The sequence below is a fragment of the Kryptolebias marmoratus genome, linkage group LG24, assembly GCF_001649575.2.
Source record: "Kryptolebias marmoratus isolate JLee-2015 linkage group LG24, ASM164957v2, whole genome shotgun sequence".
NCBI lineage: Eukaryota > Metazoa > Chordata > Actinopteri > Cyprinodontiformes > Rivulidae > Kryptolebias > Kryptolebias marmoratus.
This window is the reverse complement of record NC_051453.1, coordinates 7,495,475-7,516,440: the sequence shown is the minus strand read 5'-3', so window position 1 is coordinate 7,516,440 and position 20,966 is coordinate 7,495,475. Positions and strand designations below refer to the sequence as shown.

The 20,966-nt window shown below is 39.0% G+C and overlaps 1 protein-coding gene across 1 annotated transcript in view; it reads left to right on the top strand.

The window, feature by feature from the left end:
- The window catches only part of nr5a2 (nuclear receptor subfamily 5, group A, member 2), a 60,732-nt gene that overhangs the window by 12,043 nt on the left and 27,723 nt on the right, over window positions 1-20,966 (top strand). Inside the window, 1 exon segment of the mRNA NM_001329375.1 lies at window positions 1,529-2,244. Coding sequence (NP_001316304.1) covers window positions 1,529-2,244 — 716 coding nt within the window.

Sequence of the window (20,966 nt, the reverse complement as noted above, 5' to 3'; positions counted from 1 at the left end):
GAACGCTATATGAAGCCGATCTCAAGCATGCTGGGAAATGATCGCGAGAGTAAAATCACCATGTTTAAATAGCATGATTTTATGTCTGATCGAGAGGAGTGTGTGATGATCTGCATGTTAGCTACTTTGTGTGTGCTTTCTGTTCATGAGTGTGTGTGTGAGACAGTAAGCACAACTGTGTGTGTGTCTGCCCTCTTGGCTGTATTCGCTCAGATCAGTGACAGGCACTTTTTTGTGAAAGAGGTCATTAAAATCCCTCCCAAGGCAGCTTGATGTGTGTGTGTGTGTGTGTGTGTGCTCGTGTGCATATACATCTGCGTATGAGTGGCTGCCCATCTTTTGCCTCCGAACTAAAATCCCCCACCATTGCTTCTCCACACCCCCACTTCAGTTTTCCTCTTCTGTTCTTTCATTCACCCGTCAGGACTTCAGGAGTGAGTGGACCTATGATGTTATCTGACTGTTCATAAAATGGTTGAATGTATGTACATTTATTTGTATGTTCGGTTGTGTTTCTTTAAAAGTTAGAAGCCCTTACCAAATTTTACAAGTGTAATATTTTTGAATATTGATATTAGTGAAGGGTTTCGTTTTTTCCTGCTGCAGTCTGTCCCAAAAGTCTGTTGGCTTTTTGTACGCCGAGGCTCTGCGAGTCTTGTCAGAATAAGAGTTAATTAAGTATGAATAATTAACACCAGCGCCCCCCAACTGAGAGACAGTAGAGCAGCTTCCCCGTGGCAGCAGTCGGACAGATCACACACGAACCTCATTGCAGTCCACCGTGTGCCCAGTTTGTTCATTAGAAATACCCACTGCACAGACTCGTTGTGATCCTCACCACAGGATCCTGCACTGAGGGGGGTGCCAGGGAGCATCAGGGGTATGTTTGTTTCATCAGAAAAAAAAAAGAATCACGATTGGATTATTGTCAGGCTGTTCAGCCTTTGGTTTTTATAGAGAAGTTTTGGCTAATTGACAGAGACATTTTGAAAGTTTTCATAAATTGCATAATCAGACAGGAGCTAGATTGGGTTTTTTTTTGTTGTTGTTGTTGAAATTTATACCAGCACCTAACTTCTGAGAGGCCAGTTGCACTATGATCACTCTGCGGTGTGGTTCATGCAAGTTTGAGTCTCTAGTCAATGAGTAACGTTACTATCACTTACCTCTGTGGGCTTTAATGGTCAACAGGTAGTGTCAAGTGTAGTTGTCATTGGAAGACCTTTGCCCTACATACAAATTACTGACAAAGAATTTACCTCACAGATGATGTCCATGTTTGGATAAACAAATTTAGTCAAGCTTAAAGTTAGAATAAAAATGCAAAAATTTAATTTAATCTCTAAATGTAGTTACTGTTTCTCCTTGAAAAGCTACTTTCTTTCTGCCCAATTAGTTTTTTTTCTATTATTTTTATTGCATTAATGAGATGTATATATGATTAGAATTGCATTCAAAAGATTGTTTTAAATAAACTAATTCTGTCCTCTTCCTCTTTTTTGTTCTTTGTCACCTGTCATTTTACCAGCTGTACGAGCAGATCGAATGCGTGGTGGTCGCAACAAGTTCGGCCCAATGTACAAACGTGACCGGGCCCTCAAGCAGCAAAAGAAAGCGCTGATCCGAGCGAACGGCCTGAAGATTGAGGCCATGAGCCAGGTGATGCAGGCTGTACCCACTGACCTCACTATCTCCTCAGCCATCCAGAATATCCACTCAGCAGCCTCCAAGGGCCTTCCATTGAGCCACCATGGTGGCCACCACACCAGTCACCATCACCACCATCACCACCACCACCACCATGCCACTGCCTTGCCACCTACAGACTACGACCGCAGCCCGTTTGTTACTTCTCCGGTCAGTATGGCAATGCCGCCACACGCTGGCAGTCTGCAAGGCTACCAAGCGGCCTACGGACACTTCCAGAGCACACGCACCATCAAGTCTGAATACCCAGACCCATACACCAGCTCGCCCGAGTCCATCATGGGTTATGCATATGTTGACGCCTACCAGACAGGCTCTCCACCCAGCTTCCCCCACCTGATTGTAGAGCTGCTAAAGTGTGAACCCGATGAGCCCCAGGTTCAGGCAAAGATACTTGCCTATCTGCAGCAGGAGCAGGCCAGCCGAGGCAAGCACGAGAAGCTCAACACCTTTGGGTTGATGTGCAAGATGGCCGACCAAACACTCTTCTCCATTGTGGAGTGGGCACGCAGCAGCATTTTCTTCCGTGAACTTAAGGTGGGTGTGCATGGTTCATTGCAGTGATAATGATGTTTAAGTATGAGGAAATCTGAATATGAATATTTTTATCAAGTTTTTGCTCAAAGTACCAAACAGGTCACTTTAACTTTCTTCATTATGTTTGGTCCTTCACCCCAACTAGACCGTGTCAGTGTCTTTGACGTTTATTGGATTAAAATTATCCACTTAATACAAGAACACTGTTGCTTTCTTGTCAGTGCCCTGGATGCCCTGTTAAAACAACTGGAGATTAAACAAGAGATGTTTCATGTTGATGATGGCAGTGACTGTATAGAGATGAAACTGTACCTTATTTTAGTCTTAACTGTTGTAAAGACACAGGTTCTGAATCTGAGCTCTGTTTAGGTGTCTAAATTAGGCATCTATAAAATTTGAGAAGATTTGAACTGAAAAAGAACTAAAATCTAAAAAAAACATATTGCTTTCTACAGTAAGTAATAAAAATACAAAACAACAACAACAAAAAAATGAATTTCTTTAACTTTGCATATATTTTTTTTAGAAACATCCCTCCAAATTAACCTAACTATTTTTTTTCCAACATTGTGTCCAAAAAGAAGTTGTGGTGTGTATTTATACACTCACATCATTTTTAGTTTTTGTTATTTGTTTGTCTGCTCTGAATGAAGGTTAATGTTCAGAGAGTGATTTGAAAGGCATTTGATTAGTCTGCACTCACCTGTTTTCCTTCCCCTTGTCTGATTCCTGTTTCTGTTTGTTCCACAATGCATTGCCAACAGCTCAGCTGCATATTCATGGGCCTGTTGCAAAATCCCCTCCAAATACTGAACATAATTTTGTAAATAACAACTGAAAAAAAGCATACTAAAAACAGAGCCAATTACAAAAGTGATAAGAGTCCTTGAAAAACACATGTTGACATTTAGCACATAGTGTGTCCCCACTATTGACCTTTTTGAGATCAGTATTTGCATTTGTCATAAATGCACAATACACACACACAAACACACACACAAAGGCTTACTGAAGGGTGTGGCTACAACCAATAATTGTGTGTGGTTTGCTCATTAATTTTGAATGATCATTTCTGCTCCATTGTGAAGCATCTCTATTTCTCACACCCTCCGTCTAATTCAATTATCTCACCCACTAGAGTTTGTCACTCCCTGATTTGCTGCTGAATGAGCTGTCATTATGTTTGCCTAATGACAGTCCATATTACTTCATCTTCATAGTAATTGAGACGAGTGCCTGTTACAAAGGTACAAAATGACCTGGGCTCAGAGCAGGAGAAAGCTTTCTACTGTTGCACAGGCTCCATTGCTTTCTGGGTAACGTGGAAATGCATTTTGCTCAATTGAGGGAGATAATTGAACTCGCATGTCTACCCCCTTTTTTAAAACCTTGTCTAAAGCACAAAGGGTTTTAATAAATAATACACTAGCTGTAGCTCTGACAGATTTTCCCACATGTTCGACTGTCTTCTTTGCTTGTTACTCAACTATTGTGAGGCAAAGATTAGCATACGATATGGTGAAAACAATATGCCAATCATCACACAGGCAAACCTACCAGTTTTATTGTTTTTTTTTTTAAACTGATCACATTTTAAGTCATTATTAGACATTCAGTTTTTAAATATGACCTCCTATATACGTTTAGTTGAGTTATGACTTGTGTAATAATTTTGTAACAGGCACCATTTCTGTTTCATTGTTTCGAGTTTTTTGACTTAGTCCAACATCAAAATATATGAAAAACGTATCCATTATCTCTTTTTTTATCCATTCATAAATATATGTGAGTAAATTTCTGATTATTTTTTCCACACTTATGTAAGTTTTTGTTCATCTAAAGAGGACACAAATTAGGTATTTTTTGCTACAAAAATTTGCAGTGGTAAGAAGGTGATTTAAATATATGTGGGATGCTGCTCTAAATTGTGGATTCTTTCAACAAACTGACCATTGTTTAATTCAAATTCATTGCATCTGTGAATCCATCTAACCTTTGACATGTTCTGCTAATACTCTCCTGACTATTACATGTAAGGTCGAGTCTAAAACCAGAAAGACAGGAAGCAGGGCTAAATGAAAAGTTTGTTACAAGAATGGTGTGGCACTGTAGGAAGTTATAAATACACTTTCAGCACACACATACCTAGATTAAGACACAGACACCACTCACGCAGCCCCTCTCTCTCTATTATTAGCTCTGTAAGAACAAAAGAATCTCTCTTGTAATGGGGCCAAGCTGGAAGGGTGTGTGTAAGGCATCTGCCAAAAAAAGTGTTTAAAGATTTAGTTTCCATAAGTTGGCCTCGGTCACAAAACTCATAAATATCTTACCATTAGGAGAACCTTAAAGCACGTTCCCTGGTCTTTTCTAGTGCGACACGCTCTCTTTCTCCCCCTCTTTTCTTCTGGGAATGAGACATGACGTGAGGGACATTTACTTCTAACACCTTGGCTCTATGAAGTTAAAGCTAGCTCTTTATGCCAGCTCTGTCGTGATTTTGATTGGTTTCACACATCGACAGAGTGAGGCAGTTCTGGTTCACTGGTTTTCAAATCAGACATGTTGAGAAAAAAGTTTTAGCAGGGTTGAGGCCATGGAGACTTTTTTCAATTCACTTTTAAATGTGCAGACGACAGGTGCATACGTGGCATGTTTATTGTACTTTTTCTAAAATACGTTTATGTACATATTATTAAATTTACATGTACTGTCTGTTTGCCTTTATATTGAAGCTAAAATAATTTTGTAATACACCTGTTTATTAAGACTGGATGAGTTTATCTCGTGTGTAGAATCTTGAGCCTTGGCTGACCCTCCACTCCCCCTACCCCACTCCACACACACACATAACTCCCCCCATAAAGGCCATTTTAATTTCCCTAAAAGAAACAGCAGGAGGGTTTTAGAATAGTGTGATGTTTAATGACTGTCCATAACTTCATGGCTGAAAAAATGTACCTTTCACAGATGGTTGTGGTTGATCAAAAATGAGGAGTATCTGTTCCAGGATCTGTATATGTTATTATACTTTTGGGAATAGGACCGTATTTTAAAATATATGGAAACCCAGATTTGATTTATAATTTATGCAGGGGTTTTTTTTCGGTTTGTGACTTATATACTGTTCATCTACAATATTATGAAGTGATATTGAGTAGGTCCCTCTTTTGCTGTCAAAATAGTTTGTTTGAAGAGTCACAACGTGAACAGCAAACAAAGTTGGAATGTCCTGAAGTCTGGTGCTGGAATATTATCAAAAAGAATCTTTTAGATTCGGTAAAATCTGGGCTGTGGGCTCCGTGGCTTGGGCTTGCTTCCCACAAATAACTTTAGAACCCATCAGATCATTATCCTGGGACTTTGGAGGATGGGTGAACATTTCAGTCAGTTTATCATGTCCTTTGAGCCCCTCCTGAGGGACTTTTATTACCACGTAGAGGTGTGCAATTGGTTTGCAAAAATGTTTAGGTGCGGTGAAAGTGTCAAAGCAACGTTTATGTGAATGCGAGGATGCACAATTTCCCAGCAGAACATTGTGTGGTAACAAATTAAACTGTATTTTTCACTGTAGCTACCAGTGTTATGACGAATCAATTTGTCTAAAACTATTTTAGTGCTTCATCTGGAATGAGTCGTTTTCATTTCACAAGTGTTCCCATTGTTTGAGTGCGTTCAAAGGAAGAGTAACAAATGTTTTTTCTCTCTCGGGAACATCTGCTGGTACTCTGCCACCCACCCCTTTCCTTCACCCTCCCTCACTCTAATATGAATCTCTCTGTTCACCCTGCTGCCAGCTGCTATTTATGTGCACGTTAAAGAACATATTCACCAAAAGATACTTTAAGGCTTTAAAAAGAGAGCTTTTAACAGAGGTTGGTGTTAAAACTTTGTATAATTGTTAGTCTCTTAGATAAGTAAGTCAGAGCAACCACAGATGTTACATTTTGTCTTGTTGATGTTTTGAAATTTTCCAACTATGCACACATCTCCAATCATTCACATGTCATTTACCTTCAGAGTAATAAAAAAGATGCATAAAACCTGCAAATGCAGCCATCTTAAAAACACCTTTTCCAGTCTTCCTGTTTGCCTGTGTATTTGCATTCAGTACGTCTGTGTGTGCATGTTTCATGGTGACTCATACTGTGGCTGGTCTGGTTCTACCCCTCTTCTCCATTGTTTCAGGCCAGGGATGGCTAGCCTGACTCCCAGCACAAACACAATGGGAAGGAGAATTTAGCAGGGCAATCGGGACTATTGATGATTCATGTGTTTATAGCTCAGCTTCCGAACTCGACTCTCTTTTCACCAGAATCACCCCACCCTCTTTCCTCTCTGCACCCTTTAATAAAAAAAAGGATGTGTGATTGCTCTTTAGACAACAAAAGCTTTTGTGCACCTTGTCAACGCACAAGATGCAGAAATGAATATGGAAAACCTCACAGTCAAAATGACTTCTTCATATCGACACTTTTTTAAAACTGAAGCATTTTATTACATTGAAAAGGTAAGAATTCAAAAATTGAAAGAAAATACAAATTTGTATACAAGACTCTCATTAAACTGCTTATCAGTTTTTATTTTATATTTTTTTAAAAAGTGACCAATTAACTTTATTTATATACACAAGTAAGCATTGTTAAAGCATAACAGGTTTTAGACAGACAGTTGACTTCAGTGGTTGTGTGAAATTACTGTCAACTAATAAAACCTGAAAAAAAGGACATTTTGGTTTAACAATTCTAAAAACTTAAAAACTTTTTTTTATGAATTACATGTGTACTGCCCAGCAGTACACCAATAGTAAAAAAAATGGTTTCTATAGCAACAAACCCTGGATTACAATGTTGCCTAAAAGTTTTACATTGTTAACTTTAGAAATTTAAATGTAATTTAGTCTGTTCACTTGAGCAAAATGAAGCTGAGTGTAAAATAGCATAGCTGTTAAATAATGTGGGTTCACCTTTTAATTCAATCATCCAGTAACAGTTGTTTAGGGACATGAAGCAGACAGGTCTTTGTACTTTTTGGTATCTTCTTTTTTTTTCCTCTGTTTTGTTGTGCTCCACATGTAGCAGGAATGGCAAAAGCAGAACTGAGGCCCATTATGTTGAAGAGGAACTGTATTAGAAGTCTTGTTCCCTGGGAAAGCTCCCAACTGAGACGGGACAGCCATATTGGATAAACAGATGGTGGGGGAGAGGAAAGGACAAGCGAGGAGAACAAAGGTGAAACAACGAGGGGAGATGAGAGGAGTGATGAGTAGAGGCGGAATGTGATGAGACGGAGGAAGAGGAAAGGAAAGGAGCGGGAATAACAATGAGGAGAGGAGAGCAGAGGAGAGGGATGTTGCAGGTCATTTCTCTTGTAGTCGCATTCACCTCCCATTTGTCAATTTATTGTGAAATGTATTCAGAAATTAGAAACAAAATAGGACAAACTATAAATAAATGTTAGGCCTTATTTTTTACTGATTTTGATTTGATATGATTCAAGTTTAAATTAATGGATCCCACATATGAATACGGTTACTAGAGTTTGAGAAGTGACCCATTCCAGCAAATGGATCTTGGTCAGACAAGTTTTCTTTCTTCACTTTGTTTCAGTTTAGCTTCACAGTTAAATGCATTTAAACCCCAACTGAAATACTAAAAGCTTTTTAACAAACAACCTTAAAACCATGACAAAGACATTTTAATTAGAAATATTTATGCCATCGACACTTCCCTACCGGTTTAATCAACTCCTCTAAATGACTGCTTGTCAGGTGATTAGTCGATACAAAAAATATTCATTGGGTGGGAGAGGAGGGGCATTTCACCCCTGAATACTCTCCACTTATAGATTTACCTGAGCGAATAATTTAACATGTTCTAATATACCATACTCTAACCTGGTGCATAATTTTCAACCCATCCTCACCTCCATCTGCACCCATCAATATTACATGAATTTACTTTGGTGAAATTATACTTACACTATCGACCTGAACGGTCTTATTCCATAACCTTAGTTACCCTCTGTCTTAAAAACACACACACATTATTTCACACTTTGACCATTTCCTTTTTTATGGCTTGTCCGATAGCAGTTTAATTTTCAAGATGCATGTACATGTTTGTGTGTGTAAAGGTGTATAGGAAACAGACTTGACCGTTGATCGCACCTGTTTTTTTTTTCTTCACACCCCATAGCTAAGTGTAAATTAATAGCTCATCTCAGGTGCACTCTGTGAACCTTGGGAAGTGGTAAATCTGTACAACAATCAACACACACACACACATTCAGAGTCTCAGGCTGCAATGTCTGTCTTGTCACAAAGGTCAATGGTCCCTCCTGCAACAACTACCCCACCCAACACCCCGGTCCTGACAAACTGCAAGCATGATGGGGCTGGTGTCCGCACGCCTTTGGCAGAGATTTGTAACTGTGTCCCTGGTCCATTGCATTTGAATTATTCTNCCCCCCCCCCCCCACCTCCCACCCACCCCCAGTGCATAGCTCATAGTATTCTAGTTGTACCTTAGATGTGAAGAAAGAAAGTGCAGAAAGGGCCACAAGGAGAGAGAAAATGATGAAGGAAAGAAAGGAGAGAAATAAGAGACAGGAGAGGATATTTGGAGTTAGACAGATGAAGGTGGGATAAATGTGACATGAGATGGGGTTTTGAAGCAGATAAAAAGAGAAGACAAACTTAAGAATGAAGTTTAAAACAAAGATATATTGTGTGAAGGGTGGGACAGGAAGGAGATAACATGAAGAGATAATAGAGAATGACCAGGGATGGACAGAAAGAGGGTGAAAATAAGTAGATGAAGAAAGGACCCTAAGAGGCTACAACCAAGGGCAAGAGGAGGAGCTGGTGTAGTAGAGGGGGCATACTGAAGGACAACAGGGAAGAGTGTAAAAAGGACCGGTAGGTCGGCGCTGTAAGGTGGGGGTGTAAGGGGGAACAGGTGTAAGGTTAATGGGCCTGGAGAGAATCCACCAGACGCTCCTGGGCTTGATATATGGGTCCAGAGCCGGGCGCAGGGCGTAGGCTTTCAAAGATATATTATTTCATTTGAGGAGCAGCACCATTCTGGCTGACAATCCCCGACACCCCCCTCCCCAAACTTCTACCAGCACCCCCCACAGTGCAGCATTTGTCCAGTGATAGATGACACCCCCCACCACTTCCCCACCCCAGCCCACAAACATACATCCAGAAATACACAAATACACAAAGTATTGTTTCTCAACAAAGCTACTGTTTATGAACAAAATTATTATAAAAGGACAAGAGTTAAATTCTCACTTTTTTTAGCAATGTATTTGCGTCCATTATCTGTTGTCTAAACGTATGTCTGTATTCTTCTCTTTTTTCCATCCCTCTACCCTGCTGTGAGTCTCCCAGGCTGCCGGCAGGTCTTGTGGCTGCCTGTGCGTGTGCAGGTTCTTTTTTGAGTTGCTATTTTAGGGGTAACAATATCTGTTTGATCAGTAGCAACGGGTCAGGGCAGGAGATGAGGGGATACTTAAGGGGAGGGAGAGCCTGGTGCAGGTTCACAAAGGCCTCTTTTCAATCATGAATTATTAAACGTCAAGCAGACACCACTTTCTCTTTTTCATAAATACTGTAAAACAGGCCCTCCTGATTTTATATTTCCCTCACATATTCCCATACAAAATGTGAAATGTCAGATAGGTGGATTAGTTTTAAGAACAGTTTATGGGTATAAATCAGACACAACACAGAGAAAATTTTGAAATGGAAAGGTTACAGGTTGGCTCCTCTTTGTTTTTAGCTTATCCTCCTGAATTTTCCTTCAGCAAGGTGCAAAAACTATACATTCCCACAGTTCTTACAAAAAAGCCATAATTATGCAATATCTGTACAAAGATGTATAAATTTCATAATATTCTGTTGTGACCAAACTGACAGGATTTAATATTTCTATAATACAGGCTCCCACCTATTTCCTCTGATTGCCAGATTCTGGCTTTTTGGTTGATTTGACATAAATCAAATTTTCCAATCCTCACCTCCCCCAGTGCTTTGTAGACTGAGCCATTCCACATACTGGAATGGTCCTGCAGGTCCAACCTCAGGGGACATCAGTAGGGCCGGAAGGAGGAACAGGAAACTTGTTAAAAGAGAAGATTTAGGGTCACGCGTCCCAGAGGAGTGGCAGCTTTAAGAAGACAACAGGGATTGGGAGGTTTAAGCATGAGCAAAGTCTGCTCATCTACTTGTTGCTTTGATGAGGGATGAAAGGCTGTCGTGAAGTACAAGTTTACAGAGCTCTGAGCAATGATGGACTCAACTGTCTTCTACCTCTTTGTACTCATTATTGCTCTCTCAAGGAAATTTTGCTTGATTTTTTTATATTTACAGCTTCGGCACACAACTGAAAATGCCACTCAACAGTGGTTGAGCACCAACAAGGCATGCAGGTGTTAACAGATGGACATGATTGGATCAAATCCCCTCACAGTGAATCTGAAGAACAAATTTGTTTTTCAGTTTCTGTCTGTTTTTAGCATTTCACCATTCATGTACCACCCCCCACTCTTACCGCCAACCCTGCACTGAAAAATACTTGTGTCAAAAAAGAGCAAAAATTGCCTCTATCTCTCCTCTAGTTTATTTTTATTTTCAAGCAAGTTAACACGGCCTGATTCACATTTGCGACCACTTTGGGCATTCGGCGGGAGAAATAGCAGGCTGTGTTTAAGTCTTGTTTGAGTGTGATCAGGGTAAAAGCCTTTTTTATTGGCAGGTCATGTCACTTGTTAAGTTGGAGACGCAGGTGACTATGCTTTTGCTGTTATCCTCCGTGGTCCCCAAAGTAACAAAGTTGTTCTTTCACAAGTTGTCAACAGTCAGTAAAATCATCAGAATGAAAGAGGCAAGTTGAATGAAAGCAAAGGAAGTGGGAATGAGAGGCAAAGAAATTGGGCAAACAAAGTGAATATGGGGACTTGATTTGGTTTGCTCAGATGCTAAAAAACAACTAAGCATATAAACACTTTGCACACTCCACCAGAGTACAAAGTAACTTCCTCCCTCCCCTTTCTTCATCTGATGTGATTAGAGTTGGGAGACTATTTAAATCTGCATTTTATTCTGTGAATTTCCACCCAGTCAATGCTTACTACCAGAAACAAAAAAAAAAGTAATGACAATTTATGAAAAGAAGGGAATAGCCTACAATGTGTATTCTGTGGCAGACAAGAGCAATGTATGTTGTATTTAGGCAGAACGTGACATTTTGCCTTTCAACTGTTTTTGGCTATAGGGTTTCCAGGAAATTAGAGGGGTTAGTATAAGGCTGCTGTGGCCTTATGTTGATCTTTAACCTCTGCCTTAAATCTGAACCTCTGCATTAAATCAGTGAAATGCTTTAACACAATGCTTCAACAAAGTAGAACACGTACACAAAGGGCCCTTAGGTTCTAATGTTGCAAAGTTGCGTGGCCCCAATTATCTGTGTTTAATCCAGGCTGCCTGGAAGTTGTGCTTGCGTCTGCTGCTTTCATCACCAGGCTGTCAACAGTTGTCCCTCGATGTCTATTTTTGATGCTTATTTATGGCTTGTCTATTCTGGATCTGGTGTGGGGAAGCTTTAGGGGGGTGGGGAGGGTTAAGGGGTCCAGGAGACAATAGATAAGACATTGGTGGGGCAGAGTTGACAGTTTACTGACTTGTTACAACTTTAATATATGTATACATGTAAATTTCTATTCAACCAGTAAGGCAAGTGATTGACTTTACATGTCAAAGACCGATGAATGTAATAAGCGTAACATTAGACATTGTGGTTGTGTTGTGACGATGAGCAAGAAATTTCAATGGGGCATCACGCCAAAGCCAGCTGAGAAAATGGCTTTAGCTCTGTTGTCAAAGTAGGGCAAAGACACCTGTTCCCTACTCCTACTTTAGGCGGTTCTCTTTCTGATTTTCCTATTGCTGGTTTTAACAATCAACAATAAACCAGAACGTTTTATTACTCCTACACCATCCGCTTTGTGTCACCTCTCAGTCTGTCAGTTTATTTCTCTGTTTCTCCCCAAATGTTATAAATGTAAACCTGGCACAAGCCATGGATAAATGTTTCCATACATGTGAAATAAAGGCCTGGCACCCGTAATATTCATTACAAGCATGCATTCTTTTAGGATTGCACCCTTTCAGAGAGTGATAAAAAAGAGGCATTTCAAGCTCAAACATTGATGAGCAATAAACCAAATATGCTGAAAGTGGACTTGTTAAGAAAGGTGTTGACAACCTCATTAAACTGCAAAGAAATGAACCAGATATGCTGGATGAAAATGAAGAAAGGCAAATATTTTAGGTGGCAAACCACTATTTCACCTTCTCATAGGCCAAAGCTTTATATACCACATGTTGCATTGTGCTTCCCTTCAGGGGCAGCAGCAGCATTACTCGGCCTGCAGCAACAGTGCTGCAGAGAGACATTTATTTCCTAATCCAGATGCATTCGTGGCAGTTTGTGTCAGACGGGGCCTGGAGATGCACTTCAGGGAGAAGCAGAGCCCCATCTGTTCTGCAGCGTTGTGGTTTTGATGCCTCATCTTACTTGTAGTTGCATAGTTTACATATCACAAGAGTTCTGGAAACGTTCAATTAGGTAATTCACATGTTTAATTTGTGCATCAATGGCTGTGATCCCAGTGATCTCTGGAGCTGTGCCACATTTGGATATGAATTCACAGCTGTTTGCACAAAGATCCGGCACCTAAAGCCCACAACCCTCCACCCCCAAATAGAAAAAAAAAACCAAAAAAACAAAAACACCCATCCCAGTGTGTCAAACGCTAATGGGAATAAGTGTCTTCCACCCTCTCAGACAGAAAGCATCTCAGCGTCAGTCTCTGCATTTTAAAATAGCTTTAGTCTTCCGTGCTGAGTTAAGGTTTATTGCATATGTCTGTCTTTATGCGCACTTGTCATGGATGGGGGGCATCAGAGAAACACAGAGTAAACAAGGAGTATCTCCAGTCTTCTGAATAATGCAAAAGGGGCAAACCCTTTAGCTTGCTGGGTTGTTTGTCTCCCTCTTTTTCTTGTCTCCTCTTCAACTTAACACTTAGAGCAGCCAGACAAGAATTATGGGCTCAACTCCCAATGTCTGCAGATGAAGCTCATTTTACTTCGAAACTCACATGCAAACATATGTATTTATCCATCTTAATAAATCCCTCTTCTCCTTCATATTTTACAGTCATGATTTATCTATATTAAGGTGACTGTAAATCTCGCATTTAGGCAACACATGCATATAGTCATTTACTGTATATTTTTACCTATTTATATTGAACCCTTTTCATCCTTGCCTTATCCACACCTTCTAAACACAATGTCATAAATAGCAACATTAGTTCAAATAAAGATTTCAAAGCACAATATTCCAATGGCTATGGCCTAATCACTCAAAATTGGTAGATTAAGTTCTGGATGCATGGTTGAGGGAATCTGTTGAGGAGGTAAAGGGTGCTGATGGATCAATAGGATTTCTATGATCAAAAACTCCAGGCAGAAGCCTTGTAGACAGTGTCTACTACATTAACACCCACTTTACATTTGAGTTACATGCATTTCTCTGTCTGCAACTGATGGAGGAGAGAAGTCTGACAATGGGAGTTTAGAAAGGCAGGAGGAGAGGAACATGAGTGTTTGCATGCAGATATGGATGTTTTTGTTAGGGATTACCATTTGTGTGTCTGTGTAAGTATGCAGGTCTTGACATGACTGCATCTATGTGTGTGTGTGTGTGTGTGTGTGTGTGTGTGTGTGTGTGTGTGTGTGTGTGTGTGTGTGTGAATATGTTCGTGTGTGTTTGAGTGAAAGAGGAAGGGTTGCTTTTGGGAGATGCCATTCCCTTTGGCTGCATGTGTATTAGCGGTCTAATGTTCACGTGAATAATTGATTATGGCCTCTCTGTGTTTTTGATAATTAGTTGATAGCTTCTTAGCTCTAAGCCCTGAGATTTCATCTGTAGGAGTGTGTGTGTGTGTATTTGAGGTGGGGGGTAGGTTATCTCTTTCTAAGGTATCATGGAAACAATAGTGTTCAAAATATGTTGGTGCCTCTAAGCTATAAACATCATGGATTAACTTTCTGAAGAAATTAAGCAGCAGTACATGCACATCTTTCTCATAACCTACTTTTTGATGGGAGTTTACATTTTCTTTACTTAGTGATTCACATTAAATCATGAATAATAACAATTAGCTCAACTCAGATATTTTAAACATTGGAAAAGTAAAAAAAAAAAACAACAACAGTAAAATAATTCCAACCATTGTATACACATATGGATGATATAAATAACTAGCCTCTCAAACTCTGCTCAAGGACTGAATTCAGATTATTTTCAAGTAATTGTCACTTCATGTTACTGAGGAACCAAAAGCAGACTCAGAATTGTTTATTTAAAAAAAATGCAGGAGGAAAACTGGGAGTTAACTAAATTAAAACATCACTAAAAAGCAATTAATTTTATATCCAGCAAGAACCGATTTCAATAAAAAAACAAAGTTAATTTTGTTGCAAAACATCTAGAAACAAAAGAAAAAAAGGAGTATTATAAAACCGTGATTGTTACAGTGTTAGCCTATTTACTGTTAGGATGATGGCGTTAAAAAAACAACCTCTTTAACTAAAATCTTGCGCACTTGTTCAATTGAGCTGATTCCAAACTCATAATTTCCATAATAATTTTAGTTTATTGATTGAATAATTTTTCTTTTTGAATGGGAACAATGACATCTTTTAGGGGACCTTTCACAAAACAACGCAAATCCCTCATTTTAGGATAAAGCTCAGGAAAACCTTTGTTATGGCTTGCAGTGGCGTTTCTTTTCAAGAAGAAAACAGTCATTAGTATCCCTTTACTATATGAGACAACTAATTCTTTTAATTTGTCACTCATCTGTATCCAGCAGACAGTCTTGTTGTAGTGTAGAACAACAAACACTGCACCCATGAAAAAAAAACACCTAATAAAATTCAAGTCTGGCCTCTCAGCCTGTTCTCTTGCTGTATTGATTTTTCTATCTTTTATATGCTTATGAATCAAGTAAAAACAGAATAGGAAAGTTTGGGTATGCTTGATTTCCCTTCAAATCCCTGCACTGATATCAGACTGAGCACAGGACTTGTTGCTATCATCTGTGTCCTTGAAAAAACAAGACGTTCTTCCCCCTGCAACACATAGGCCCACAGAGAGACTTTGTTTTTCCTTCTTCATGAATGTAGTGCCACTCTTCTCTTGGATGTGTGCGATTGTGTAGGTGTGCTTATACTGACAAAATTCCTAACCTTATGTGTTATGATCCATTATCGGAAAGAGCTGCTAAGGTTTTTTCTAGGAGTTTCTTTGTTATATTATTCATTTATCATCTACATATTTATTAAGCACATTTATTAAACTTGTTTGCTTCTATTTGCAGGCATTGCATCTTAAGTCTGTGTTGGCCTCATGTCAGTGAGTGTTGAGGTGAGGCCCAGGCACAGCTAGGCAGCCTTATTAGGCACATTTCCTTTCAACTCAACAAAACACAGGGCGGAAGCATGATGGTTTGGGTAACAAGAACAGTTTTGGGAAGGGAGAGGATTTTTGTTTTTCTTTTCTGCAAGCCTGAGTCAAAACAAAGAATGCCCGAATAAGAAGAACGATGAGATTGTGTGAAGATGGCGTGGCCAATCGAACGTAAAGTGTTCTCAGGGTCTAAGGTCAGCCTGTAGAGTCTGTTAATGTGGTCATCGTGGGAACCAATCAATCCTGGTTCCTCTGCAATATCGATCGCATGCGGGTGTGTGCACACGCATGGCAACGCACTTATGTACACAGAATTCTTTGTGACACATACTCATACAATGCACCATTCATTCCCTCCCGTGAAGCTGTTTGTGCTCTCAATCCCATCAAACAGTCAGTACATTCAGTACACAGCTGAACTCATTCAAAACGCCATAATTAACACTTTCAGAGAAACAAATATTTCAGACAAATGCTACTTGACAAAATTAGCAACAAGAGAAAAAACAAAAAAACTTTGAAAACTTTTCAGTTTCTGGTCAATGAATTGCAACAAGTTAAGTCCTCTAAATGGTTCTAATAATGTGTTAAATAATATACATATTCTTTCTCATTACATATAAACAAAAAAATCACTTCTAACACTCAGTATTTCCCTTTTTTTGGTGTCCACATAAAATGAAAGAAATGCATACTAACTGTCAGCTCTGGGAAAGCTTTTTTTGGGGTTGGCAGAATAAAGAATGAAGCAGCAACCAACATCATTACCCACATTTTTCACTTTGAATTATTTGGGAATTTACCCACTCAAGTCAAACATGTACTCTAAGTTAAACATTGCTCACATTTTATACAAGACATCTGGCAGATTCAGCTATGTACAAAGTTTAATCTGACTGACATGTGGCTGTTTACATTCTGCCATTTAACCCATCAATATGATATCTACAAAGTATGTAAGCATGTTATTGCTTGTGTTTGTTCTAGCGAGACGGTCAATTTGCCAAAAAAAATTTGTTTTTTTTTCTCAAAAAACTAATTATTTGACACCTCTTCACCTTACAGTCCTTAAAAAAATATTTCATAAAAGAATGACCTTATGCTCTCTAATATACAGTATATCTTTAAAATATTTTCACCACCTAAATGAAGGCCTGCATGGTAAAAAATTGTAAATATGGTGTTTGATAAATTGATTAATAAATAGACTGCACTTTAATATTTGCTAAGTATGTTGCAAAATGTAAAAAGTAACTTTTCTTTCTACATACTTTTTTCTTGAAGCTGTAGTAAGACTTTTCCGCAGAGGAAAAAGGCCCACTCTGTCTTGTATATTTTCAGAGCTCACACATGGCCTGTGGCATCTCAATGGCTGCTAAGAGACATAATAACAGGCTAGGATTTCTGTGTGCTCAGTTGGACATAAACCCACAGGCATTCTTCACTACCTGATCTGGTGGATTAGAGATACACGCAAGCAACAAACAGGTGCCAGTGACATGAAAGCAGATAAGCATAAGCAATGATATTCATAAAGCCACATCCCAACACAAAGCTGGACAAAGGAAAGGAAGAGGACTTATCATTTGTAACTAAAAATAAACTTACTTTAAAAAACAAAAAGGGAAATTGGGATAAATCCAAACTAAGCACCACAAAGTCATGTTAACTCTATTTTTACCCAACCTCTAGCGGATATCTTATATTTGCGGTTAACTAATCATTTTTGTCCTTAACAAGAATATCTCACTAATTCTGGCTTGAATCCAGCTGAGGAACTTTTTTTTTTCCTTTTTATCTATGTCTGTGCATTTTTTATTTTATTTTTTTAAATATAAAAGTTAAAGTTACATGACAACAATCCTATGTAGTTCCATTTGTTTCTGATTATAAGGACTCAAAGACTGAGTGCTCTAAATGCATTCATATAAATTGTAAGGTGAAATGTGGCGGGGGTGGGACACCAGGTGCAGTCGGACAAATTTGGTTTTACAAAAGCTGGTTGCTCAGTGCATTATCACTACTTTATCATTCTTCTGCTCAACTAGCAACGCCACCTGTCACCTGCTCATTTTCCCAGCATTCTTATCACCTTGCCAGCCTTAGAAGCCCAAATGCGCCATGTGCCGTGATAAGTGAGAGCTGGTTTTTGTTCAAAATGAACAGTGGGAAAAACTGTGCTTTACTCTCATCCGTCCCTGTAGAGAGAGGAGCAAGTTGAAATATTTCCTCCAACTTTCAGTTTGTGAAATTTGTGTGGCTTATTCTGTTATTTTAAATTTTGTGCGAAAAATGCCTCCGATTTTGTCCAAGTAATAAAGAAGAAAAGTTCATACTAAGAAATTATCTCAGTTCAGTTGATATACTTGGGCTTTAGCGTTTTAGAATATCATCCACTCATATATGTGATACATTATAGGAATTACCAAAACCATTAACATGTTACTGTGGATGATAGTGGGGTAATGGTATCCTACATCAAAACTCTTTGATAAATTTAATTAACTAAACTGGAAATGAGCTACAGTACTCACGTCAAGCACAGCATAATTAAGTGGAGAACACGAAGAACAACAGGCGCTGTTCTAGGTAAATTAATGCCGGTTCCCAGGTGAATATGATGCCTGTTTGGCTCAAGGCGAACAGATGCCAAGACAGGGACTGCACCAAAGGATGGCAGCCACAGACGCACACGCATTGATGTGAGCTTCAAATCTCACCTGTAGTATTCTGAGAGAGCATTGATTCTCGTCCAGCAGAGAGCGGAAAGACAGAAGCACAGCTATTGTTTGTATGCAAGTCGTTTGAGGCTGATAAACTCACAGTGTGTGTGTATGTGTGTGTGCTCTCCCCCCCTGCTTAAAAAAAATAACTGATTCACTCCATTCATTAGGGCTCCACAGAAGGAGATTCCATTAATCTGTTCATTAGGCTACATCAAAAATGGAACTACTTATTAAAATCAGATCCAGCTGTGTACTCTCGTTAAAGCCCACCATACCGTACGGAGCTTAACAATGCTTGTGGCACCGGACCAAAATCTCTTCCATAAGAAAGGGGGGTTGGGGGGATTCTAGTACATTGGCCTGTTTTGACTCAACACGCCATGATAATTGATGTACTCTTAGCAGGGGGCTATGAATAAACATTACTTTTTTTTCATCTGAATTCTCTATTTCCAATTAGTTTACGTTTGCACAGATATGAGGAGAATATGTGCTCTTAATCACGATGTTTTATTTTCTCAATTTCCCCCAAGTCCTTTCTCATTCTCTCATTCCCTGTCTGGCAGTTCCATTCACCCTCTCAACTCTTTTTTTTTTTTAAACTCTCTCTCTCTCTGTGGAAAATCCCATTAATCTCAGCCAGTGGTTTTGAACAAAAGCTATGGGCTAAGCGATTGATCCAGGCATTGATCCCACTCGCCTGAACGATCATAAAGGTGTTAAATTGGTTTCTTGGAGGATATGTATTTTTCATCGCTGGCTGCTGAAAGTAGAAGTTCCTGCGTGAAATTTCTATCATACTTTAAAACAAACAAAAAAAAGGTGGTATTTAAATATTTAATAGTTAACACCTTGAAAAGTAGCCCTAAATGTTGATTTTTAGACCAGTTTGAAGCAAATCTTGGATAGCGCTTTTTACTATGTGAGCCTTTATAGACAAAAACAAATCTTTGCAATGAATTTGGCTTCATCCAAGAACAGGTAGACTTTAAGCAAAAAAAAAATCTACATTGCTATAAATTATTCTGAATATTTATGCTTATACTACAGACACTTTTGAAACTTCAAACACAATATTTTTTTATTGGTGTTTGCTCTTTCATGATAAAACATATCAGTATTGTAAAAAATGTAAAAATGTTTCTATGCCAGCAGCAGAACTTTCTCTTAAAATTTTGTTGAATGTTCTGCAAGTGGAAATTAATTTTTTTTTATATGAAAAATGAAAATGTTACTTTTTGACCTTCGAAATAACAGTAATACATTTCTGAACTTTCCTGCGCTGCTAATCCAGTTTCCTCAGCAAAGGAATATAGTGTTTTAAATTACATGCATGCTGCAAAGTGTTTTGAAGGTAACTGTTTGCAACACGACATGTTATCTATGTTTTCCACAATGGTGTGATAAGTGTTAAGCATTACCAGATTTATAGCTCTTGTAGAGTTCCAGTAAATGTCATATTTTTTGTTTTTAATCAGCTACTGGTAATCAGCCAGTGTTCCTCTTCACAGAAATTATCATAAACATGTTTATTTTCCTAAAAATAATATGGTTATACACACCATGTTACATAGCTCGTAATATCTTAGTGAACAGACTTCATATCTTGTAAGATCACACTATATGACTGTTGCTCATTTGACAGAGCAAAGGAAGAACTTGTCAGGGAAACAGCTTGCAACGCTGGTACTTAAAAGTTCAGCAAACTGAACCCCAACCCCTGCTCTGCCCTTATGCCTGTCTGCCTGTCACCAGACCCCTTCTCTTCCAAAGCGGGTGTCCCCTGCCCTCATCTAGGCTGCTGTCACCCATCGTCATCCACTCTGAGCTGCTTCCCCTTTGATGACCCAAGCTTCTTGTCAGAGAGGAGCTTCCAGGCAGGCAGAGTCAGGACAGGCCTTTGATGAGGACTCCGGCACTTGCCAGCGCCAGTGACATTCAGCGGAGTCCTTTGAAGAGCTTGGGCTTTACATTTACCCATCCATCCACACACATCACGCATGCTTCCAGCATCTTTAGATGGAGCGACAGTAAGGCGTGAACCAGGCTCACAGTACAGAAAACTCCATGCGTTCACTGCCTTCCGTGCACTCTAATGATTTCAATGAAGGCATTTGAATTTTGCCTTTGTCTTGTTCTTGAGACGTATATAGAGTAAAACCACATAAAAAGATGTATAGGGAGACAAGTGACAAGAAGGGTCCATAATACTGTCAAAATGGTAATAAAAGGTCACAGCAGCGTTGTTGTACTTTCTTTCTTTGTTTCTTTTTATTTCATTGAACTGATAAAAGAATGCCAAGAGATGCAAAAGATTCCTGAAATTCTTGCTTTGTGCAACATTTCCCTGTACTATTTCCTCTTTATTTGAGCTTTAAAATACATACATTTTTATAGACATTAAATTAAAGATCAAATGTCAGTTATAGATATACATCCATATACG